Source organism: Mustela erminea, chromosome 6 (assembly GCF_009829155.1).
Source record: "Mustela erminea isolate mMusErm1 chromosome 6, mMusErm1.Pri, whole genome shotgun sequence".
In the NCBI taxonomy this organism is placed as follows: domain Eukaryota; kingdom Metazoa; phylum Chordata; class Mammalia; order Carnivora; family Mustelidae; genus Mustela; species Mustela erminea.
This window is the reverse complement of record NC_045619.1, coordinates 113,630,719-113,649,925: the sequence shown is the minus strand read 5'-3', so window position 1 is coordinate 113,649,925 and position 19,207 is coordinate 113,630,719. Positions and strand designations below refer to the sequence as shown.

Genomic DNA, 19,207 nt, shown 5'->3' with positions numbered 1-19,207 from the left:
GGCTCCACCCTTATACCTCAATACTGCCAGAGATTTTCTGCTTGTAGAAATTTAGATATATATTCTTACATCTCAGACTGATTTCATGGGTGTTGAGAATGGTTTGGTAGATATCCAGCTAAATCAGGCGATCAGCTGAAATAGGGTCCCCTACTCTGCTATCTTGCCTTTCCCCTTACAGTTAAAATTTTTAAGAAAAAAAATAAACTGAAAATGAATTATACATCCAAACATAAAAGTGGAACAATTATAAAACTAAATCAGAACAGAAAAAAAAAATCTTGATAACCTTAGGGTAAGGCAAAAATTTTCTTAAACTCAAGCAACACTAGATGTAAAATTTTACAAATATAATAAAATAGGTTTCATCAATATATGTCTTCTGATCTTTGAAAGAACCACTACCAAAAAAAAAAGGCAACCCAGAGACTGAAGAAAATGCATAATACATAATACATATATCTAACACAGAACTTCTAAGATATATAAACAAGTACTACAATTCAAAATAAGCAAACATTATAAACAATTCATAATAAGCAAAATCAATTTTAAAATGGGCAAACGATTTGGACACTATGTAAGAGAAGAAAAGGGAGAAGGTGAAGTCATTTTCAGGCAAAACAGGAAAGACCTGCACTATATAAGAAATGTTAAGGGAAGTTATTCAGAAAGAAGGGACATAATACCAGACAAATTTTTATCTCCACAAAAAAATTCAAAGAACTAAAAAAATGTATCAAAACATTTAGTTTCGGCCAAAGCACTAGTAGGAGGGAAAATTATACAATTAAATGCTTATATTAGCAGGGAAAGAGGTCTAAAGTCAATAACACAAACTTCTAACTTAAGAGAATAGTAAAATAAGAACAAATCAAACCCAGGGCAAGGTAAAGAACTGAAACAATAAAGAGCAGAAATCAATGAAATGAAAGCAAAAATACAAGGGCTCTTGGGTGACTCAGTGGGTTAAGCATCTGCCCTGGGCTCAGGTCATGATCCCAGGGTCCTGGAAGTAAGCCCCACACTGGGCTCCCTGCTTAGCAGGGAGTCTGCTTCTCCCTCTCCCTCTGCTTCTCCCCCCATTCCAGCGTGAGCTCTCTCTCAAATATTTTTTTAAAAAATTTGAAAGCTGGTACCCATATTTGAAAACACCAGTAAAATCAATAAAACTCCAGCGAGACCAAGAAGACAGACAAAGATTAGGACTGAAAGAGTGGACAGCTCTACATGTCCCACAAATAATGCAAATAATCAGAAATCTTACAAACTACTATATGCCAATAAATGTGACAAATCAGATATATTGGACAATCTTAAAAACAAGCTACCACTACTGGGTATTAACCCCAAAGATACAGATGCAGTGAAAAGAAGGGCCATATGTACCTCAAAGTTCATAGCAGCAATGTCCACAGTCACCAAACTGTTGAAAGAGCCAAGATGCCCTTCAATAGACAAATGGATAAAGATACGGTTCATATATACAATGGAGTATTATGCCTCCATCAGAAAGGATGAATAACCCAACTTTTGTCTCAACATGGATGGGACTGGAAGAGATTATGCTGAGTGAAATAAGTCAAGCAGAGAAAATCCTTTATCATATGGTTTCACTTACTTGTGGAACATAAGGAATAACATGAAGGACATTAGGAAAAGGAAAGGAAAAGTGAATTGGGGTAAATCAGAGGGGGAGATGAAGCATGAGAGACTATGGACTCTGAGAAACAAATGGAGGGTTCTGGAGGAGAGAGAGGTAGAGGGATGGGTGAGCAGATATTGCATGGAACTGTGGGTGTGGTGCATAAACAATCTTAAAACACTGAAAAAATAAAATTTAAAAAAAACGGTAGAATTCAAAAAAATAAATATAAAAATAAAATAAAAAACACAAGCTACCAAAGATCATGCAAGAAATAATAATCTGGATTGTCCTAGCTCTATTAAAGAAAATGAATTCAGAGGAAAGAACATCTCCCAAAGAAAAATCCAGGCACAGATGGCTTTAATAATAAATTCTAATAAACATTAAGGAAAAAATAATACCAGTTCTACACAAACTTTTTCTAAAAGAAATAGAAGGTACATTTGATAATTATTTAATGAAAGAAGAATTATACTAATACCAAACCTGACAAGTACATTATAAGAAAACTAGTCAGTATCTCCTCATGAACACAGACACAAAAATCCTCTCCAAAATATTGAATCCAACAACAGATAGAAAATTAATACATTATAACCAAAAGTGGATTTTTGCCAAAAACGCAGGGAAGGTCAAATACTTGAAAATCAATTATAATAAAGCACCATTCGTTAAGTAAGAAGAACCATCTCAACAGATACAGGGAAAAATCTGTAACAAAATTCAACATGCAGTCATGATTAAAATAAACACACACACACACACAAAACAAACTAGGAATGGAAAGGAACTCCCCCCTCCCCGATAAATGGCATCTACTAAATGCATATTGATAACAGCACTCCTACTCAATATCATAATGGAAGTCCTGCCACTGTAGTAAGGCAAGGAAAAAAGTGGAAAGGCAGATGATTGCGAAGAAATAAGCCTGCTTAGATTCATAGACCACGTAGTGTAAACATAGTAAATCCCAACAAATACATAAAAAGCTATAGAACGAATAAGTGAGATTAACAAATTCATAAAATATTTCAAAACACCATTTGTGTTCTATATACTAGCAACCCCCCCTACCGAAAACTGGTATTTAAAAATAGTACCATTTAAAGAAGCACTAAAAAATTTTTTTAAAACATGGGCTTATATCTTTAAAAATAGTGGAATTTATGCTGTGTGCATGCTGAGAATTACAAAACACTGATAAAAGAAATCCACGATGATGTTAATGGGTAGAGAGATAATGACCATGGGGAAAAAAAAAAAAAAAGACTCAAAGTTGTTAAGATTTCAGTTCTCCCCAGACTGATCTATAGATCTAGCCATCACATGTAAAACCATGTAAATGGGGCACCTGGGTGGCTCAGTGTCTTCGGCTCAGGTCATGATCTCAGGGTCCCAGGATTGAGCCCCACATCAGGCTCTCTGCTCAGCAGGGAGACTACTCACCCCCACCCCACCTGCCTCTCTGCCTATTTGTCAAATAAAATCTCTGTCAAATAAAAATCTTAAAAAAAAAAAGTAATGATTTCTGTAGAAATTTTCAAGCAGATGTATTTACATGCAATGGCAAAGGAACTGGAAAAACATAGTGATTTTGAAAAAGAATTACAGGATACACTTTATCTGGTTTTAGGTTTTACTGTAATATATGCAGTAATAAAGAAATGTGATATTGATGAAAAAGCAGAAACAGATTGTAAGAGCAGAATGCAAAATCAAGAAATGCATCCTCACATACTTGTTCAATTGATTTTTCTGTAAAAATGCAAAGGCAATTAAATGAAAAATGAATTTTTCAACAACTAGTGCTGGAAATACCAATGTACATATGCAAAAAAAAATCAAAAATTTAAATTCCAAAAAATAAATTCCAACTCATAAATACAAAAAAAACAAAAAAAGTAAAGTAAAACATAGAAAAAAGCCTTTTATTTTTGTTTTGTTTTCAAGTAGGCATAAATCTCTTGATTTATAATTTTATGTTAATAAACTGATGACTTCATAAAATTTTTAACTTCATAAAAGTTAATAATTTAGACCTCAAAAAATTTTTAATTTCATCTTCCCAATAATTCTGTTCCAAGCCAAGATACCAGATTTAAAACAAATCAAATGAGACAGTTTTCAGCACTTGGGACATCCCCGAGAGATGGGAAATGGAAATGATCTCTAGAATCATCCCAAGTTACAGTCTTTAAAGCCTTGCCAGGACAGGACTCAGGGAAGGTGCACCAAGGCACAGTTTAGCAACCTCAGCTCCAGGGAGTCCAAGGACAGCAAGCAGGGTAGAAGATGCAGGGCAGAGTGAAAGGAAGAAACCCTGCTGAGGGTCCCCGTAAGTATTGAGAACACTGGCAACTATGTTTGTGTGAGGAAATGACCTAAGGTTGAGGAAAGTTATCTACCCTAAATGGTCAGAAGCTTGCAAATAGCCAGGAATGATGACTATTCCTACCAGACTGGAAAACCTCCTTAATCCCAAAAGCCTTGTGTAGGCTACCCAGAAGGCTCTTGCTTCACTAAATCCAAGGATTTAGTGGCTAAGCCCTGGATTAAACACTGGTCTGGTTCTTTGTTGGGTGGGCCCCAACCTGTTGATATTGACACTCTGGGCTAGGAATGCCCAAGGCACATGTCCAGCCCCATAGAACTCCTTGTGAGCTCCCAGACATGTCCCCCACCAGGGCCAATGTTGTGGCTGGATGGACCATTGTGGTTCTTACTATAAGGGCAGGATACATATAAGGAACAAATCATCAGGGAACTTGAAAAAACAGGATTTCTTACTCACAGTTCTCAGTGGGTACATGAAATGCCTAAGGGTCACACAGCGAGGTAAAGAGAGACAAAGCACAGCGAGATGGGTCCCTGCCATCATCAGGGTCTCATGTTTTCTGCATTTGCTCTTATATTGGCCAATCTAAAGCACCAGAGTGGCGAGCTGTGGCTCAGGAAGGTCAAGGTGGGGTTCCCTGAACAGTTATCTAGGTTGCCCAGGGCTTTCTGCAAGAGGGATCTTCATGGGTGGGGGCAACCTAACTCCTCATCTGGTTGTTTAGCTATTAGCAAAACCACTTGGATTGTTTCTGCCTTTTGGCCGTTATAAATGCTGCTGCAGCGAATACTGGCACACAAGCATCTGAGTGACTGCTTTCAATTCTTCTACTAAACTAGAATTGCTGGGTCCTATGGTAATTTTAGGTTTAGCTATTTCAGAAACTGCCAATCTATTTCCCAAAGCTGTTGCACTATTTTACATTCCTCCCAGCAAAGCACACAAGTTTTCTAAAATTTTCCACATCCTCAACCAACACTTGCTGTTTTCCACTTTTTTTTTTTAATTTTTAATTTCTTTTTAGCGTAACAGTATTGTTTTTGCACCACACCCAGTGCTCCATGCAATCCGTGCCCTCACTAATACCCACCACCTGGTTTCCCCAACCTCCCAGCCCCCGCCCCTTCAAAACCCTCAGATTGTTTTTCAGAGCCCATAGTCTCTCATGGTTCACCTCCCCTTCCAATTTCCCTCAACTCCCTTCTCCTCTCCACTTTTTAAAATTATTGCCATCCGAGTAGGTGTGATGTGATATTTAACAGTGGTTTTAATTTGCATTTCTCTGTTGTACATCTTTTCGTGTGATTATTGACCATTTGTTTCTTCTTTGGAGAAATGTTTATTCAAGTCCTTTGTCCCTCATCTTTAATTTGGTTGTCTTTCTGTTGAGTTGTAACTCTTTATATATCCACCCTTTATCAGATATGTGATTTACAAATACTTTCTCCTGTTCTTATTACTTTTTTTATAAGTAGACTCCACATCCAACTTGAATTCACAACCCTGAGATCAAGGGTTGGATGCTCTTCCAACTGAGTGAGCCAGATGCCCCTTGTCACTTTCTTGATAACATCCTTTAATGAACAAAAGTTTCCAATGCTGATGAACTCCAAATCATATTTTTTCTTCTGTTGCTCATGCTTTGGTGTCATGTCTAAGAATACATAGATAAATCCAAGATCATGAAGAATTACCATGTTTTCCTCTAAGAGTTTTATGGCTTTAGCTCCTAGATTACTGATCCATTGTGAGATAGTTTTTGTACATGGTGTGAGGCGGAGACCTAGTAAATCTAGGGATAAGACAGAAACATAAAGTACAAGGGACATGTAGAAAAGCTCGAGGATCTGAAAGTGGAGTTGAAATGGGGACACTGAGACAGTACATTTTAAATGGTTGCTGAGAGGTCACTTAACTATTTAAGGAGACCTGGATGCTGATTATCTCCCAGGAATAATCTTGATCAGCAAGCAATATTAATATAACATTGCTACCTCTAAGTAAATTCAGGAACATATCAAATACTACACATAAAATGAAGGCAACTTTGTCTTCTATAAATTATTACAATAAAGATGGGTTAAATAATGGAATTTAAATATTCTGAATAGTGTTTTCACTCAGTGATTCATAATTAACTCTGCTTAATATACCAGTCTACTTTAGAATTAGTCTCAATAATAAACCCGGAGTAAATAAAAAATCCAATAAAATTGTATGAAATATCACTAGTAACCTTTTATGGGAACTCTATACCCTTTAAAAATTCACAGAAGAGGGGCGCCTGGGTGGCTCAGTGGGTTAAAGCCGCTGCCTTCAGCTCAGGTCATGATCCCAGGGTCCTGGCATCGAGCCCCGCATCGGGCTCTCTGCTCAGCAGTGAGCCTGCTTCCTCCTCTCTCTCTCTGCCTGCCTCTGCCTACTTGGGATCTCTGTCTGTCAAATAAATTTAAAAAAAAAAAAAAAAAAAGGAAAAAAAAAAAGAAAAAAATTCACAGAGGATAAACCCAATGAACACTTAGAGGTGTTACGGAAGGAAATGAACATAAGCACTGTCTTTATCATAGGCTTAAGGGAGTATTTGTTTCATGCATCATCCTAGCATTTTTGTGCCTCAGAGGTTCTAGTTGAGAAGACAGGTCATCCTTACAGTGGTAGAGGCTTAATGGGCTCTTCAATCTTGATCTAATTCAGCCCCTAAATCTGCTCCTACTGATCAGTCTGATCAGTCAAAAGCCACTTTGATTCTCAGAAGAATCCTAAAACACGAGAGATTCTAAAGACCCAGTCTCATGGGCTCGAAAAGGGTCCTGAAGATACTGTCTCCGAACTCCTTTGAGTACATTAGGTCAGAAACATCCAAGGCTTCAAGGAGACCGGCAATAAACAAAAGACAAATGGCCTCCAGTCAAGGTTGTCCCTCAAATTCTAGTAGCAACAGAAGGACAAAGGGCCAATTTCAGGTTTAAAAAGTTGACCATCGTGACTTTTTAAAGTAGTATGATGATCCATTCCTGTGACTCTAGGTTTTATCTGGGCATCTCTGCAACAAATGCCACTACTGACATTTGACACTCACCAAAGCATTCATTAATGATACTTACATTTTGTAAATTTTCATAACAGAGTTTGAATAAAAACAAAAAACTTTTAACTATTTTTTTATTTCAGGGTACTTATTTTTTAGAAAATGTTTCATTGGAGGTCAAAATATACTGTCACTAGGAAAATAAATATTTCAGTGAGAAAGTTCTATGTGACTTCAATCAAAGCTAATTTCCCATCTCTTGAAATTGTATTTTGGAATTACAAGTTTTACAACCTAAAATTATTCAAATGTCAATGCTCTTACAGTCAGTATGAGAAATAAACTCTAAACAGTTCCACCAGCTTCCAAATAAAAGAATTTCCATCTTTGTAAGTTGTAATATAAAACCTAAAAATTCACCATATTTCAGCCTCAAGGACATATATGTCAGGAAAAAAAACCATGTATGTATACAACAGTGCCTTTGTTCCTATAATATTAAAAATGATTTAGTCTAAGCTAGGAAATACAATTAAGTGGAATAAGTACAAAAGGACACCAGTTTTTAAAAATGGGAGGATACCGCAAATGTAAAGTTGAAAGTTTTAACACAGTCCTCCCCCCAAGTGTTTCTGACACTTGTTGTATGCTCTAGGAAGAATTATGTCTTCTAATATACTTTACACAAGTATGTTTTATAGGTGTACATACTTTCTCACAAATAAAACAAAACCAAATGAAAATAAAATTTCCTTATCAGAAAAGTAACAGGGACACCTATGGTGCTGTCAGTTGAGGGCTCCACTCTTGGTTTCAACTCAGGTCGTGAACTGACTTGTGGGATTGAGCCCTGGGCTTGGCCAGGAGTCTGCTTGAGACTCTCTCCCCCTCTGCCCCTCTTGCTCTACTCTTTCTTCCTCTCCCCTTAAATAAATAAATAAATATTTAAAAAAAAAAAAAGGAAAAAAAGTAACAATCCTGTCTGGATCTTAAACAACAATTTCCAGCTTCTAGTTACCAGTTCTAAGATACTCACAGAGTTAATCCTGCTTGATGCAGGGATGAAAGCCATCTCCTGCCGCAGGGTGCAGGGAGCAGGGAGCGAGTGGCCCGGAGAGGGCTGAGGATTTAACCACTATTATTTAAAGAGCCCAGAGACAGTCTGAAAAATCTCTTTGATCACACCACTTTCCTTGTGTCGTTGGCACATCTTTTCTTTTTTTAAGAAATATATTTTATCTTCTTAAGTGAAATATCCATTAACCAGAAATACTTTTTGTCAGCCTAAGCTATAAAAATGTCATGCACAGAAACTGACAAAACAGCAAAACATCCAACTTACATATTTTAGGCATATTTATTTAATAAATAACTTCAGTAAACAGCATGTAAAAAGTGAACTGTTAAAATTAAAAGGCACTTAACACAAGAATGTGACTAGGATGAAACAAAACGGGCAAATGGTGAGAAGGAAATATACAGTGGTCTGTTACAGCGTGGGCCGAAGGGGGGATGTGAGTAAGTGAGGACTGAGAACTTCACATGTTCATTAAAAAGGCAAATTTACAGCTGAAATGTCAAAGAAAAAGTACTGGTAAAAAAAAAAAGTCTAACCCCCAAATTGCAAACAAATACATTAAATGATTAGAAGAGGTGAGGTGATAAAAAGCACCAGGCTTTAAAAGAAATACAATGAATAAAATAAATTCACCCAAAGGTCCTCAATTCAGCAAATATTTTGTAAATTAAGGCCATTATGTAAATGATGCTAAATTAAGGACTTTTTTGCAGAAAATTTCCCATTACTTTTATCCAAGGCTTGACTTCCTAAAGTAAAGGCAACGAGTTACCAAGACTAAGTAACTCTTAAAATGGCACACAGGTTTTAAAGCTATGTTTTCCCTTCCTAACTCTCTTTCTCCCGTGGCCTCTGTAGATCAAATATTTCAACTATTTTACACCAGTAATTCCCAATATGCTCAGTCTTTCAGATATGTTATCAGTCTTATCTACTAGGCAAAGAGCAAAATAACAAATTTAAAACAATTCTAAACTAGCTACGTCGGACATTTACTTTGGATTCTGTAAAACTAAAACCTGACATATCTGTAAAGCTAAAAATCAATTTTAATACTTGATTAATGGAAACTCTCAGCATACTCGTTACTTTAACTACTGTCCTTTCAATCACTCTAGCAATATCACTTAATCCCCAGTAAGAGCCTGATTTCAACAGTCCAGGAGGAAAAGGTCAAAAAGGCACAAAGTGACCTTCGCTGAGGAGGATAAGGCTCGTGTCTCAAGTTTTTTTTGTCAGTCCCTGGCATTGGTTATAACATTATTTTCAAAATAATAAAAACCTTTTTAAATTATACATATTGTACATTTCCAAAAACTGCACATGAGAGAAATCATAGTGCTACTGCCCTAAAGCTACCTCACTGTGACTGTGAAAATTACCACTCTGCACTCAGTGTCGTCAGTCTGCACAGGTCACGCTCATTTGCCCTCGTACTTTGGATTGACAACAGTTGTCACAGCACTCTTATAAATCGGATTTTCACCCTAAAAAAAAAAAAAGTAAGAAAAACAATCGGTTTACTAAAATCGTGTAGTATTATTAAACAATATTGAAAGTGAATGGTCATTTTTGGACATTCTTTCCATTCTTATCTGTCCAGATATCACACTCAATTTTTAAAAAGGCATTCATGGGACGCCTAGGTGGCTCAGTTGGTTAAGTGGCTGCCTTCGGTTCAGGTCATGATCCCAGCGTCCTGGGATCGAGTCCCACATCAGGCTCCTTGCTTGGCAGAGAGCCTGCTTCTCCCTCTGCCTCTGCCTACAATTCCGCCTGCCTGTGCTCGTGCTCTCTCTCTCCCTCTAACAAATAAATAAATAAAAAATCTTAAAAAAAAAATAAAAAGGCATTCATAAAAGTTTACACAGAAATGAAACCTGAAAGCTTGGCTCTTGAAGTGGAAAGGTGACCCTGTAATCTGGCATCATTTCATTCCAGAGTCCTTCCTACACAGCAGGATTAAGAATGTCCTCCATGGCAGAGAATGTGCTATTTATTAAGGCTTCTCTCCTCTCAACTATAGTTTTGAATGCCTGTCTTAAAGAAGAATTAACCCCTCTGCCATTAACTGCCTGATTCTTAACCCTTCATTGTGGGTAAGAAGGTTCTTGATAATTCCTGGGAATCCTGTACTGTCATCTCTGTGAGGGAAGCGTTCTCCTGAGGCTCTTCCACCACAGAACTTACTGATAGAGACAGTCCTGCGACAAGGCTGTCTGTCACAGGATTGCTGAGGGTCCCGTGCCTCCACAAGTTGTCACATTGCCAAATTTGCTTAAAATGTTAACACAAATAATACCATTCTTCATGAAATAATTGTTAACCTTTGGTATCACACTGGTAAAATGTTTTATCTTTATTGCAATACTAAATTGTGTTAAAGAGTACTGAAATCAAGCCTAGCGAATGACTCCAAGCCATCAATACAAGAGCTCTTCCAAGATCCAAAAATATGCAGGCACTGATGTTTTAAGCAGGCAAACAACATACACTCCCACACTACCATTTTCTTAAAAAACAAAAACAAGGGGCGCCTGGGTGGCTCAGTGGTTTGGGCTGCTGCCTTCGGCTCGGGTCATGATCTCAGGGTCCTGGGATCGAGCCTCGCATTGGGCTCCCTGCTCCACAGGAAGCCTGCTTCCCTCTCTCGCTCTCTCTGCCTGCCTCTCTGCCTACTTGTGATCTCTGTCTGTCAAATAAATAAATAAAATTCTTTAAAAAAAAAAAAAAACCCTTACAAAACCCTTATGCTAAGAGTGATACATTTCAATATCTACTATAGCAGTTTCTTTCTCCTATCCTTAAAAGCCAACTGAGAAGTATGGCCATAATCCTCTATCAGAGGAAATTACAGTGAGCACAAATCAATAAATGTTAAATAAAAACTTAAGGTATTAATTTTTAGGTAAAAATTAAGACTTTGAAATGCTGTTTGGTTTTGTATTGTACCATAGAGCCATTTGTGGTGACTTTTTAAAATATTTGTAGAAAGCATCTAAATAGTGATTTTTGCTTTTAAAATTTATTTATACTTCACTGCAGATTATATTTGGATACGGCTTTTATTGCTGCAATTTTTGCCCTCTACTAGGGTACAATCTGGTGGATGACACACATGCAAATAAGTTAAGGCACTTTGATACAGTACAAAATACAACTACGTACACAATATGGGAGCAGTAAAAGAAAAAAGGGACTTAGAGAAGATTAAAGGTATTTTCAGAGAAATTGATTATAGATAAAATATTAAAAGATAAATAGAAACACAAGGAAAATCGAAGTTCATAGGCAAAGTCAAGGTCTAGGGGAAAAAAATGTCACATTTGTGTAGAAATACATAGAGTTTAGAAGTTTTAACAGTGTGCGTGTAAGTGTATGTCCTGAGGTGTCAGCAAGGGAGAAGAGATAAGAGAGAAGGACAGTGCCAAATCCTAAAGGTCCTGTAGGCCACCTGAAAAGACTGAATTTTATTGCACAGATAGGAAATCATTGAGGAAAGTATAGCGTGTAAAGTTGGGTGGTCCTGAAACACATCAAATAAACCACTACCACTTCAGCTCAGCAGTTAGTCTGAATCCCTATTAAGACAGGACACTATATTTTAGCCCAACCCCAATCCCACCCCACAAAATACAACTTGACCAGTCATTTCAGAAGCATGGAACTCAGGATCCCTCAGAGACAAACATTATATAATCTGGATGATTAAAAAAAATACAGGAGGATATCAACTTCTTATCTCTTATCCAACTGAAGCTAATACATTATTATACAGACATTACAACTGACACTTCATAACGGAGACAGGAAACTAGATCCTGGCAACTACATTCTTAGCAAGTTATATAGTACAAATAAGTTAAACTCTCTATTTCCATTCTATTTCCATGATGCTAAAACTAGATTCTTCCAAATATACTGACAAAAACAAATCATGATTTTTCTTTAAAACAATACATTAGATCAAATATTTCCTACTTAAGAATTGTAAGGGGGGTAAACTCATATATAAACCAAACCAAACAAAAAAAAAAAAAAACCAAAAATAAAAAAAACCAGAAAACAAAACAAAACAAAAAAACACCCAAATTACTGATGAGTCCAAAGTACATAAGGCAGAAACTTACCTTTGGAGAAAAGTGCCTTTTCATATATACAAATGTTTATATATTTATTATTACATCCAAACAAAAGTTTAACATGCAAGGTTAGAGGTAAAATTAAACTATCTGTGTTAGGCATCATTTTTAAATGGAGGTAAACTAAAGTAAACCAGATTAGTTTCCATCGTTCAGAGTGCAACCCCATCCCTATCTTGGAAAAAAAAAAAAATTAAAAGCATATTTAAATCAAGAGAAAAGGCTTATATTCAGCAGTGAAGTTTTCTGCACTCAGTAAAATGTCATCTTTATGTTTATACTGGAATGACTGAGAGCAATGGCTACAGAATCATTACGGATTATAAGATAACATACTAGACAGACAACACACAACTGTGAGAGATTAGGAAACTGCATTTAAATTTGCATAACAGCAAGGAGGATAGACAATTTTTTAATCCACTTTAAAATTATAAAGTTAATAAATTTGACTTTACCTACATAATAGTCTTACGACATAAAGTAATTACAATGTCTGTTCATTACCTGAAATATGTTAACGACATAATTCATTGATTGGTAAACGCTGGTCCCATATCAGAAAAGTGTTTCACAATCAAAATTTATTTTCATTTCTTAATGCACATTAATTTCTATTGTTTATTTCTACTTTAATTTTTTGTGAGAAAACATCTCAGAATAACCTGTAGCCATTAATTTACTGGATTTCCATAATGAATAATAAAATTTTAATGAAACTTTTACTTCTTGAGTTATCCAAAAGGCTTATGTTGGCTGAAGAAGTAATTTTAGCCAAAATTAATGATATAAAACTTAAGTTTCACTATTATTGATTAATTTCCTTCAGTGTAAAATTTCATGTGTAGTAAAGGTAGAAATTACACCTTTTAATAGAATACACAGAAATTTAACTCATTTGAGAAGTAACCATATAGAATTGTCAATATTTGACCTACCAAAAAAAAAAAAAAAAAAAAAAGGAAGGAAGGAGGGAAGGAGGATAGGAAGGATGGATGGAAAGAAGGAAGAAAATTGAGCAAATCTGTTTCCTTCTAAAAATACTCCATGGAAAGGATTAAGGAAAGAGAACACACCAAGTCTAGACTACTACAAAAATGTACCAGCCTGCCCATATATGAATGTAACAGTAATCTTCTGCCATCAAATTTAATTTTGCCATTGAATAAGTCTTAAAATCTGCTTAGAAATAAAAGAAAAATCTGACAAGTAATGGTTTCCAACAGTCTTAAAAACACTGAGCAATCCTGTATTTAAAGTATACTCTCAGTAAATAAGCAAAAAAGTGTCATTAAGTGGTATGTCTGTTACAATGTTTGTCCAATGCATTAATATTACAATGTTACTCTAAGTTACTACAAACGTTAAAAAGCTGAAATTCTCTATAAAGAATGATCTACCTCTTCTTACCAGGTAACAGAGTCTCCTGAAGGTGAATGACTGCTGCTAGTACATTGTAGTGGGTAAGAACACAGACCCTGGAGTCCAAACTGCCTGGGTCTGATTCTGAGCTCTTCCACTAACCAATCTTGTGTGAGCCTGGTCAAGTTACCTAACCCTTCTGTGTCTCCATTTTCTAATATGTGAAATTTTAAAAAAAAGTCCTTGGGAAAGCAAAGAGGAATTCTGGATCACCAACCAGGAGAATCTGTTCTTATTATAACCTTTTAAATGTGTTTTGGGGACTTACATAATTGTATCAAAATATGCTAGAAGCATTTCATGAAAATTCAGATAAAAGGAAATCCTGACCACTAAAAGAAAATAATAAATAATAAATAAAATAAAATTTTAATAATATTTTATAAAATAAAATAATAAAACAACAAAAGAAAAAATAATAAATTTGTCATTCATATAAAATGTACATTCACTAAAACAGATGACCCTAGCTCAGTGAATAGGAAAAGCAAGCCTTATTACAACTTTGAGGGTTGTGGAGGGTGGGCTCGGGAGGGGTGACGGTCATTTTCTGTCTAACCCTAACTGAAACGGGCGTAGGCGCTGCGCTTTTGTTCCCCGCACGCTGTTTTTCTCACTTATTACAACTTTGAATTTTCAACTAAATTTTTATTTAAAACTGTAAATGGGACTTTCTCTTTAAAGTCTTGTTTTTTTTTTTTTAAGAAGTTCAGTGTTAGATTTGAATATTAGAACCATTCAATAACCAGAAAAAAAAAAACATAAATAAAAGGTCTTCTGGTTTTTAATGGAATTTCAACTTAAATCAAGAACTAGAGAATCTCCAAATAGTTCTAGAACCAATGATACTGTCGTTGCATATTATACCAATGTTTCGCCAGGTCACATTTATTTTACTATCTTGCAATTTAGATTTCACTTTTATTTTTCACTATTTCACCCTGAAATCTCCATATAGTGACTCATATGTAAGGATAATGCCACCTGAAGCGCAGAAGCATCGTGAAAATTATAAGTGACAGGCTGGTATCACATAACGCAGTTCATTAGCCAGACACCCACACCCACACAACAGAGGTTATTAACAGCTCCCCGTTAAAGATGTGACAGCTAAGCTCTGAACAGCCACGCGGCTCAGTGCTGTCGAAGGGCTGGGCTCTGACCCCCGGTCGGTCTGACCACAAAGCACGTCCTCTTTTTACTACAACCCAGCTGCTGCTCCTGCACCAGAGAGCTGATTTTAAAGCCCTTTGAAACACTAACTCTAAATTAACACACACACCAAAAAAAGCCACAATATAGCCGTATAAATAAAGCCAGACTTTAAAAAAACAGCACCAGTGATAAAGCACACACAGTGCAGTAAAAAATAATACGAGTTCACATGCAAAGACAGAAAATGAAAGAAAATACGAACGGCAACTTAGAGACCAGCTTTACGTCCATAGTTTGGATTCTTGAAATTATTAATAGGACTCTTGTAAATCGGATTTTCTTGCTAAAGTAAAAGAAATAGTTTCTAATGATTTCATCAGAAAAAAAAATTGACATGTATAGTGTTTAACCACTATAAGAGAATTTTCACTATGTTATAAATTTTACTTTTATACTTCCAAATATCATTATATATAAAAAAACAAACTGCAGTAAAATGCAAATGACTAAAATTCATTTATACTTTAAAATTACCAAAGACTGCCTTGTTGTGTCAAAAGATAAATACATGAAGGCCAACATTTGGCCACCCCACCCTTGGACTTCATATTTCAAAATACATTATATGCTAGCACAACATTCCACTCACAGCTTTTAAAAATTTTTACAAATTTTATTAAGTTATAATTTGCAGAATGTTAAATATACCCCTTTTAAGTACAGAGTTGTACATACATACCCACAATCAAGATCATCCCAAGAAGTTCCCTTGTGCCCTCTCCCCCCAACTCCAGCCTCTGGAAACCACTGATTTAGTTCTGCCCCTATAGTTCTGCCTTTTCCACAATGTCATATAAGTAGAACCATAAAATGTGTAGCCTTTTGAGTCTGGCTGCTTTTGATTAAGGTTCTTCATTAGAAAGGGGAGAGAGAGAAGCTTTCCACTGATTATCTTTTTACACAGGTAACATTATTTAGAATTCTACTTTACATGAGATGAGAAAAGGCAGAAGAACAGATTTAAGATCACAATTAGGAAATAAAAACAATGACCACAGTATTCAGAAGATCCTTTCTTAAAATGTCTTGTTTTAAGGGGATATATTTAAGATGTTTTCTGCTTTTCACTAAATACAAGTTCTCTGAGGGACGAACTTCCGGAGAAATAAAAATACTTAAAGAGGACTTTAATAATCAGTTTTAGAGTTAACAGACAAGCCTTAGAAGTGTTACATTGACTTTGTAAACCTCCTTACATTTTAGATGTTCTGCAACTTACCGTGTCCCATTTGGCATTCATTTTCTCCTTTTCGAATTTTGCAAATTCCCTTCTGTCATGAATTATCATTAAAAGCTTCCAAATCAGTAGCAATGCAAGCCCAATAAGAACAATGCCAGCAACCACGCCAGCTACAATTGGAATGATGTCTGGACCAGTAGGACACTCTGTAAAATCAAAAGGAAAGAGTGAGCCCACAAGGGATGATATAGGCAAAGTACGGCCCAAACTACAAAGACCTCATTAGTCTCGTATCCAAAATATATAGGAATAAAAACCCAAAATAAGTAAATGAAAAGAATTCTGTAGAATCTATAAAAAAGACTCTAGAACTAACAAGTGACTTTATAAAGCCATAGGATACATGATCAATAAATAAAAACTATATGTATTTATATTATACAGAAGTTCATTTCTACATACTGGAAATTGAAATTTAGAAAATAATATGTTCTACAATAGCATCGAAAATCATGAAGTACTTATGTGCACATCCAACAAAATATGGGCAAGATTTGCATGCAAAAATTACTAAGCACCAATGAAAGAAATCAAAGACCTGAATAAATGCTAAGATGTCAATTCTCCCCCAATTTGATCTACATAAACTCAGTGCAATCCCAATCAAAATCCTGGCGGGAATTTTATAGATATCAGCAAGCTAATTCTACATGCACAAGGAAGGCAGAGAACTACAAGTGTTTCAAAAACACTCTGGAAAAGAACAAAGTTGGATATCTCCTATCACCAGATTACAAGACTATGAAGTAGCACTAATTGAGATAGTGTGGTATATTGGCTAAAGGTCAGATGCTCAGATTAATGGAACAGAATAAATAATTAGAAATAGGCCAACATACATAAGATCATCTGATTTTTCAACAAAGACAGAGAAGGGTCAATCTTTCCAACACACAGTGCTAGAAAGACTAGACATCCACATGCAAAAAAGTGAACCTCACTCCATATACTAAGAATAACTCAAAATGAGTTATAGACCTAAATGGAAAACCAGAAACTATAAACCTTCTAGAAGAAAACACAGGAGAGAAGTCCTTTTGATCCTGAGTTAGGAAAAGAGTGCTAATGTAATAGTAAAAGCAAGATCCATAAAGAAAAACTTGACAAACTGTAGTTCATCAAAATTAAAGCTTCTTTTAAAAAACACTGTTAAAAAGGTGAAAAGAGAAGGAAGCATTAACTGGTAAACAATATCTGTCAAACACATACCTGGAAATGCAAAACAATACAGAAACTTCCAAAAACACAGTTTGCCTATTTCTTACAAAGTTAAACATATGCTCACCATATGCTCTGAAATTCATTCCTACTACACTTCCAAAAGAAATGAAAATTTACATTTCACAAAAACCTGTGTATAAATGTAGAAAGAATATACAAAAAAGTGTCTATAAAAATCAAAATTAAAAATGTTTCATCTTCTGAGAAGCTGAAAAAATTCATGCTTTACAATATCCTTTAACAAATTATCTTTCCCAGTAGTACCTAAACCTAAATCAACCTCAAACTTAAGCGTCATCAATAATGATCTAAGTCCTAGTAAGTTCCTGGTTAAAGAAGAGTCCGGCAGTATGCTGAGTGTATGCCAACTGTTTTATGTGGATTCACGCATTTAGTCTTCAAACTCTCCACTCCTAACACTCAAGACCTGCTTTCTCTTTTCCTTATTTCTTATATAGTTAACAATACTATTTTAAGCTTTGAGATTTAAACTGCCTTAACTTGAACCTAAAATAATCCAGCTGGAGGCTATCATTGGGTGTTAGGGAAAATGCCAAGAGGCCTAAGTAGTAGCAGAAAGAAGAAAAAAGAAAAAGAAAAGAATGTACAATGATCAGATTTTTACCCGGAGTCTCTACAACATGAACGATGGCCTCATTGTTCCCATTGACCGAGTACGTGAAATAGAACCAGCAGTCGTCAACATCCTTCTCCTTACAGTGGGACAGGGGATCAACCTGGCCTGGCTGCGGTAATTTGTCCCGATTTTCAACCTTGGTGATGTTGAAATGTGAACATTCCTGTGCACATGTGTCTTTCTTTTCTCCTTTATTGAAGGCTCTGCACTGAACACATTCTCTGTGAAAATACAAATTATATTAAAAAAGCATTTAAAATTTAAAATGAGTATTTGCTGAAAGACTATTTCCTGTGAATAAATGGAGAGACACAGGACACTTCTAGATGGAAAAATTAAATATAAAAATGCTCGTTTCCCCAGTGAAATTACATAGTACAGTTCAAACTAAAATCCAAAAAGAGAAGTAAAAAAGTAGTAAAATAAGACTAATCTTAACAGACATTATAAATGCACAGCACAAAACCAAAATGATTTCAACAATGCGTTGTTGATACAACAGTTCTTCAAAAGGCAAAACGTTCAATTTTGCTTAGTTTAGTCAAGAGATAGTAATTAAACAAGTGGTAATACTAATTCACAAAGGTTACCATGTGGAGTCAAAGACATAGCCAATTCGGACCAAAACGATGGCACCAACTACTCTCCTATAACAAACTTAAGTATCATACAACAAACACGAGCGACTGAGAAAGGATTTTTAAGACGCAGAGCGGGCCACCGTGTGTCAGAGATTTTATTTCCAGTGTGACCGAATATCAGTACTATTCTGGTTCTAGTCTAATACTACACAGGTCAACAGACAGCAAATACCAACTGTTTCCGGCACCTGGGAAGGACTTACTTATGTTCCGCACAGACACCGAGGCAGGTCTGACACATCTCACAGGTCGGCCCTTGGAACTTGGGGTCAGTGCACTTACAGGCGCCACACTCGCAGACGCCCCGGCCGTTGCAGATCTGTCCGTTCGTGGCCAGGCAAGAAGTTGTGTCCAGAGAACAGTCACAGGCACTGCCAGTGTAGTTGGGGTTGCACTCACACACGCGACACTTGCAAACACCATTTCCTGGGATTAAGAATATCATTTCTCACAACAGTGGTAAAGATATCAACCATGGCACCGACTTCAAAGTCAAAATAAGCAGTGATGTAGAAGAACACGTAGCTAAGGATACACGGACCCTACAGTGCTGCCCTTTTTCTACTTATTCACCAAGAAAACTCCTAATGCTTTTTTACT

General features: G+C 36.0%; 1 protein-coding gene across 3 annotated transcripts in view; it reads right to left on the bottom strand.

The window, feature by feature from the left end:
- Positions 1-8,349: 8,349 nt before the first annotated feature.
- The window catches only part of ITGB1 (integrin subunit beta 1), a 46,252-nt gene continuing 35,394 nt past the window's right edge, over positions 8,350-19,207 (bottom strand). For 2 of the 3 annotated variants that reach the window (XM_032349331.1, XM_032349330.1), the window contains exons 13-17: positions 18,811-19,033; positions 17,955-18,187; positions 16,088-16,254; positions 15,071-15,151; positions 9,487-9,576 (exon numbers count right to left, since the gene is read on the bottom strand). In XM_032349331.1, the coding sequence (XP_032205222.1) occupies positions 15,077-15,151; positions 16,088-16,254; positions 17,955-18,187; positions 18,811-19,033 (698 nt within the window). In that variant the 3' untranslated portion in view covers positions 9,487-9,576; positions 15,071-15,076. Of the gene's footprint in view, positions 9,577-15,070; positions 15,152-16,087; positions 16,255-17,954; positions 18,188-18,810; positions 19,034-19,207 lie in introns of all 3 variants that reach the window. The other variant, XM_032349332.1, reaches the window with a different exon arrangement.